This window comes from Curcuma longa, chromosome 21, assembly GCF_044706935.1.
Source record: "Curcuma longa cultivar G26 ecotype Majalengka, Jawa Barat chromosome 21, ITB_CL_G26_1.1, whole genome shotgun sequence".
In the NCBI taxonomy this organism is placed as follows: Eukaryota; Viridiplantae; Streptophyta; class Magnoliopsida; order Zingiberales; family Zingiberaceae; genus Curcuma; species Curcuma longa.
The window spans coordinates 6,392,627-6,400,061 of record NC_133881.1 but is presented as its reverse complement, the minus strand read 5'-3'; the positions used below and the strand labels follow the sequence as shown (position 1 = coordinate 6,400,061).

General features: G+C 36.7%; 1 protein-coding gene across 1 annotated transcript; it reads left to right on the top strand.

Moving 5' to 3' along the window:
* Positions 1-1,060: 1,060 nt before the first annotated feature.
* On the top strand, positions 1,061-6,760 carry LOC141814271 (uncharacterized; the record flags this gene model as incomplete). The annotated part of the gene is given in 7 exon segments (XM_074702208.1): positions 1,061-1,311; positions 1,651-1,822; positions 1,905-1,954; positions 2,378-2,678; positions 5,302-5,490; positions 5,567-5,749; positions 6,256-6,760. Coding segments are annotated over 7 exon segments (1,311 nt in total). The 3' UTR covers positions 6,502-6,760.
* Between the last annotated feature and the right edge of the window lie 675 nt (positions 6,761-7,435).

The window sequence follows — 7,435 nt, the reverse complement described above, 5'->3', positions numbered from 1 at the left end:
CTAGTGAAGAGTCTTCCTCATATGACCATGATGCTTTAGGAATTTTAAAACACATTATCATACCCTTAGTACAATATCTATGTCCATTAAATTGATGTACTTTAGAATACAAAGTTGATCATGTAGGTATAGACCTACTAAATACTCATGTCAACATGAAATTTATTGGCAGAAAATTTTCTTTATTTATTATTATTAGAACGTTTATATATATATATAATACTAGGCCAATTCGACTCGTGAGTCTTATTGAGTTCTCCCTCTACATGCCTAAGGAATTCAGTCCATTTAATACTTCACAATATTGAATTGAAAGGTTAAAAAGTCAAGTCTAAGAGAAAAATGTTAATGTCAAAGTCAACTCAAGTTCCTTATTCAAACAGTCTTTGATTTTAATTCATAGATTAATTATAAATTAAAATTTACTATATCACGGGCAAGCCATAAAGGGCATTAATTATTGGCCAAAACATTTAAAACGAGTACAATTTTTTTTGGAAAAAAATAATTATTGACCAAAACATTTAAAAAGAGTTTTGACTAGCTCCAATGGGTGTGATAGGAATGGAATGATAAGAGAATTAAAATTTAAATTTTAAATAAGAAAAATATTTTAAAATAAATTATGTTTCAATTTAAATTAGTTGGAGGAAATCTAGATTGGATTACTAAAATATATATATTAGAGTAGCAATTTTGGTCCGTAGGATTTACGGTCATGCAGTTAAGTGTATTATGTCGAATTTCATGTTATATTTTTCATGTAACGTATCCTTTTTTTTTTTAATTATAAAATATTATTTTAATATTTCTTTAACAGGGACATAATAAGAAAATAAGAACATTTTTATTAATTTTTTTCTCCTACTTTTTTGTCCTCTTTCCGAGTGAATTCGTGTTTCCTGTCTTATGACCGACACGCGTTCCCCACCTGCCCACGTGGCTGTTACACCTACCCCCAAAAAAACCTCCTCTATTCTACTCACATTTTTACCTTCACAGTTTGTTGCTTGCCTTCGCCAGCTTGGCCCGGCGGCGTCAACCTACACAACTACAAAAGCATCTTTGCTTCTCCTTCCCTCAATAAAATCCCTCCTTGTTCGTTCTCTTCGTCGCCCACCAAATCTGAACCTCCCCGACCATGGCCTCGATCTCCAAGTTCTCCAACGCGGCCCTCGCCTCCTTCTCCGCTCCGTCGCCGCGAGTTGATCCCAAGCTCCCTGTCGGCTTCAGAGTTAGCCCGGTTCTGAGCCGCAGTGCTCCCCTCCGCCTCTCTGTTCGAAGAGATCGAGCCGCTAGAAGTGCTTCGGCGTATGCTCCCTCCTTTTTTTTGTTATCCTTTTTTTAAAATCTGGGTTGATCTGTTGTTTTGAGTTTTTCTTGGTTAGGATTCCAGTTTTTGTTAGTTTTGTTCCAGCGGGGTGCTTTTCTGGATCTTATGATCGATTTTTTTTCTAGCTTTTGCACGATCTTGCAGCATCCACTGCACTACCAACTTTCATCAATTGCACTTGACATTCAATAGGCCACCCCTCCCCCCTCTTTTCAATACGTTTTTTCCCTTACTTTTTAAGGTTTAATTTAATCTCTTCCTCTATTTCTACATAGTAATTTAAGACTCTTTGTTTTTACCTATATATATCTACCCAGTGTGAAGTGCTCAAAGCAAGATGGAAATGGTGTCCCATTAAAGAGGACAACGCTCCATGACCTTTATGAGCTTCAAGGACAATCTCCGTGGTATGACAATCTCTGTCGCCCAGTAACAGATTTGCTGCCGCTAATTGCCAGTGGAGTTAGAGGTGTTACCAGCAATCCGACAGTAAGATTTGTTTTTGAAATTTAAGTCAACGCCACTCTCTTTTATTCTATTTGAGCTTACCTTAATTTTCTCTTTGCTGCAGATTTTTCAGAAAGCTATATCTTCATCTAGTGCCTATGATGAGCAGTTCAGGTATTCATCTATGTCAACATTGATCATTTTTGTTTGAAGACAATTAGGTGCTTCTGATATTGCAGGTAGTTGTGAATGATCTATCATGTTTTGGTCACTTCTATTTTATTACCATGATTGGGTTGTCGCTACCCACTAGTATTATTTAACTAGTAATCATCTAACTTCTTATTGCTTGTGTGGATTTTCCCAATTCATCTTTGGCGTTATATTATTATGCTTTTCTAGAATAAAAGCACTTATCACAGTGGTTACTTCTAGAGGGAAAATTCTTTTATTAATTAGAAGCTCATAAAAATACCTCTCAATTACAATAAGCAACCTCAATTATCTGTTAATGGTTCAATTGTTAATTATTTTACACCACTATTTGCTGATGTATCTCCAAGCTTTGTGAATTACCAAGCTAATGTCTCTATACAGGCATCTTGTAGCATCAGAGAAGGACATAAAACGTGTATACTGGGGGCTTGTTGTAAAGGATATTCAAGATGCTTGCAAACTATTTGAACACATTTATGATGAAACAGACGGTGGCGATGGTTATGTTTCTGTTGAAGTCTCGCCCAGGCTCGCAAACGACACTAATGGCACTGTTGAAGCTGCTAAGCGCTTACACAAAGTTGTTGACCGTCCAAATGTCTACATCAAGATTCCAGCCACAGCTGAATGTGTTCCTTCAGTTCAACAAGTTATTTCACTTGGTATAAGTGTTAATGTGACAGTAAGTTCAATTTCCCTATTGTTTTTTTGTTACTGAATCAACTTCTATTTGCATTTTATTCAAATTTCAGAATGTTATTTGCATACCTGCTAATGTTATGACTAACCCATTTCTTTGTGGAATTGGTTCATTAGAACTCCACCTTAATGGATAGTGCTAGTTTTATTCAAATCATCTAGTTATGAAATATCTCCTTAGTTGATCTCTAGGATCTAAATGTACCTATCCACAACCTTGCTTCATCTCAATTACCAAGATTGTTTTCCTTTTTATTTTTATTTTCTAAAAAAATTTGTCCAAAATAAGTGTTGATATATGCAACATTCACAAGAATGCCAGATGTATCGCAGATTGCCACATTAGGCAGCATGTGAAGCTGCAGTAGTTTCCTTCTTAACTACAGCCAGTAGTTCTCTTGCTTGATAAGGTGCAGTTAACTAAAGTATGTATGGTTTTATCTTCCTCGCGCATTTGCTGGTATATGCTGTACAATTTTCTATAGATTAGATACTGAGTTTCCTTATGCCATTGAATTTGAGCTCTAATTTCCAATTAGTTCTAGTGCTGATTGGATCTAGAATATAGAGGATGAAAGTACTCTAATCCTAAAAAGGTATGTTAGAACACTGAATATAAAAGAAAAAATTGGTCATTAAAAATAATTTTGTCAGAATAGTAGTGAATTATATCATTTCATAGATAAAGAAGCAAGATCTTGTTATACACAGAGTTTACTCTGAAAACATGAGTCATCAGCAAAAGAGAACGATCCAATATACCATCATTACTTTGATATTTGACCTGCTTTATGTGGAGTGGTATGTAATTTATCTATAAAAACTATACCAATCAAAATATATAATAGAATAAATATACTATTTGAGAAATGGACAAAATGGAAATCAAAAAATCAAATTTACTTTTTTAAAGGATTTAGAATATGAGAGGATGAACGTGCAACACCATGCACTTGAGAGCTCAAATATTCTATGCATTAGGATGCATCAAGTTTTTTGTTGCATTGGTGCCTTGTGGAAAGCTTCTCTTCAACAACAGCTTACTGTAATTCAAAAACAACAATTATACTAACGTCATTATGTAAAATTAATGATTCCACTAGAAGAAAGAAAATTTGATGGGAATGTTTACTACTGCTGGAAATCTAGACTTCTACGTAATTTCCTTGCATTTTTTTCATTGACACTGTCCACCACAACCCTTGTCGCCCTGTGGAGCCACAAGGCCGATCACAGCAGCACGTCCTTGTACATGCTCCATGACAGATAACACCTCCTTGATCGTGATGCCATCAATTGTACTTCAGCACCATCCACAAACTCGAACATCGTCATATGTGGTGCAATAGGAGGTGCACGTTGCATAAATCACTGAAACTGTGTGGTCTGGCTGTGGTGGTCTTGCCAGCGACGACCAAGTCCGAGCTCCACCATTTGTCCCTCATGATCGTCTCTATGCTGATGTTCACCTCTTGCCCTCTAGCATGCAAATGTCCCACTGATGCATGCACATCCGTCTGTTCCTTCCTATCTTGGCAATGTGTGATGACAAGGCTGACGGTGGGGATGTGGCAATTGGTGAAGTAATGTCCTGGCCACGAGAAGGAGATGATTTTTTTGGCCAGAGAAGGAGCGGTGTTTTTAAGCATCTGCAAAGCAGCAGAACAGTATAGAAATAGACAAAGATGAAACGTCAGGGGAGAATTAATATGGTATGCAAAAATTGAGAAGATGAATTGGAACTAATTGTTTGAGACAAAGGGGAGAGACAAAAATGTCTCCAGCACATCTACACTTTTGTTGCTTTCCAATTCTCCGCCATTAGAGCATGCTGCATGCACAAATAATATGCCAAAATGATTATTTGATTGCCTTTTTTTTCATGAAATGATGGGCTGCGAACGAAGAAGAGCACTCCAAATCCATTTGTTTTAGATAAGAAGATATATTTCTATTTCTCTTTCTGGATATAATTGCTAGATCATGAGTTGATGTATTCTTAAACCTGGAACTATATAACCCATTCACTTATCTATACAAGAGAAACAGAATGTAGACAGCTCTGAGTAGTGAATTTGAATTACTGATACATCTACAGCTTCTTTGGAAACCAACATGCCCCTCCAAATTGTTAGTTAGTCTCTGTTGCATTTTTGGGTATTGTCTTTCATGGAAGCAGCTTCAATTAAAACTGCTCAAAAATGTTTACTGAATTAATGTCTGACTTCATCATAAGAACCTGTTAAACTTTGTGACAGCTGTCATAAAATGTCATACTCAGGCCCAACACCAGACAAAGCCATCGTTGGGTGCTGGAATTCAACTCCAAATTTCATTTACTATAGATATTAGTATTAATGGCTGGACTTAATATAGAATCTCATAGGACTTCAGGCTTGATAAGTGAATAAGTCCCTAACCTGATTTTAGAGGGAAAATTTTCAATGCCAACTGCTATAGACTATAATTTCATGCCAAACTTGTTTGGGATTTATTCATTTTAGGGGAAAAAAAGTACTGTTGATTACAAATTCGTGTCTGTTACTTTAGCAGATGTCTCATTAGATGTACCATTACTTTACTGATCAGACTTCTTAATTCTGCAGTTGATCTTCTCACTTCCTAGATACGAAGCAGTCATTGATGCTTATTTGGATGGTCTTGAATCTTCTGGACTGAGTGACCTGTCTAAGCTTACAAGTGTGGCTTCCTTCTTTGTGAGCCGTGTCGACACCCTCATTGATAAATTGCTAGAAAAGATTGGGACACCTGAAGCTCTTAATCTCCGAGGAAAGGTAAAACACTTTGCCTGGTCTCAGAAACAAACTGATTTGCTAATGATGGTCATCTTTTGTGTGATGGAATCCACAGGCTGCAGTAGCTCAAGCAACTCTAGCTTATAAACTATATCAGAAGAAGTTTTCCGGTCCCCGGTGGGAAGCTTTAGTGAAGAAGGGTGCCAGAAAGCAGAGACTTTTATGGGCCTCAACAAGTGTTAAGAATCCTGCATATCCTGACACCCTTTATGTAGATCCTCTCATTGGACCTGATACGGTGAGTTACATCTAAACATTCCTTTAGACTGCATGCATATGTGAAAGTATTCTGTTATAAAGCAGCACAGGAGATACTTTTATTATCCTTCAGTTTGGAATATGGACTGGACTTGCCTTGGTTACGCAAGAGCTTCAAGCATAGTGCAACCTGGTCACTAGTTGCATACTTCCATGATGCTATGCCATGCTGCATGTGACTAGGCTTGAGATAGCTTGGCACTAGCAGAACCATGCGAGTTGGTGTTAACCCAGACCAAGCACCGGCATGGACATTGGCTACCTGGAGCTAGGCCTGGGTTGGCCTGTCCAGCCTTAATCTAAAAATAAAATAATATCAAATAGTTATGAAAAATAAAAAAAAAGATGATACTAAGTAGGTGAAACTGCATAAATTGTGCATCTTTAGAAGTTAGCTCATTCAGCTTTGGTTTTCTTCCAGACAAAGGGATCGGTATTCTGTTGAGTCTTTGGCATAAAGTTGAATGATTTCATCTGTGGTTTCAGGTGTCAACCATGCCCGACCAGGCTCTTCAAGCCTTCATCGATCACGGTGTTGTCTCAAGGACCATCGATTCAAATATATCAGAGGCAGAGGGAGTTTACAGTGCGCTAGAGAAGTTGGGCATCGACTGGAATGAAGTTGGGGCTCAGCTTGAGGCAGAGGGTGTCGATTCCTTCAAGAAGAGTTTTGACAGTCTGCTGGTGAGTCTGGAACAGAAGGGTGATGCTCTGAAGTCCGTAAGTCTTTAGAACAACGAGGAGCTAAGCCAAGCTCAGTCGATCGCAGGCAGTGATCTAAATAAAGCTGGTATTGCTAAATTTGCTTGTAATTCCTAGTGCTTGAAGTGGATTTGGTTTCTTCTTTTCTTTGGGAGAACCGCGTGAATCATATGACAGTGTGCTTAATTAGCTTGTCAGTGGTGAATGCAATATGAAATGTCAGATGATTATATTTTCCTTTGGTACATTGCAATGGCATGAATAGAGCTATTTCTTTGGAGTAATTCAATGAATTCAATATGAATTGACGAAAATCCATCAAATAAAATTGCTTATTTGTTTAAATCTAAAGCAAGAATTAACCAAATTGGAGTTCTCAGTATATATAGTAAATATAAATGTTAATTATTAAAATAAAAGATATATACTTTCTTTGATTATTAATTGTTTATATAAGAATTGAATTTATAGATAAATCAAATATTATTTGTATTTTATGGACCATTATGATTGACTTTCAATGTTGATTGATTATGAGCCTATCATAATTGATAGCATATAAATGCTAACAATTCAAGTATTATTCCCCTATAAATTTTTATTGAGTAGGAGTGGAATTCTTTCTATTTTTGTTCATTTATTAATACCTTTATATTTTTTTATTTTGACTATTAAAAAATCATGATCAAAATATTTTAAAGATTTTCTATGGTCAAAGTAAGGACTTTCTAGGAGGAGAATATTTTTAAAAGTTTTACATTCATTTGTGTAACTATAAAACTATTTAGAAATAAGATGCTTTTTTTATATATAAATGTTCCGGTTGAGAACTGCTCCTGGATACGTCATCGGACCCTCCTCACCGTGGGAGTTGAACAGTAGATGACACTGAGGGCGATGAAGGCATCACAGTCGCCTGAGCCTTCGTCTGAGTTGATGAGAGCTTCTGGGATGCAGGAGAAGA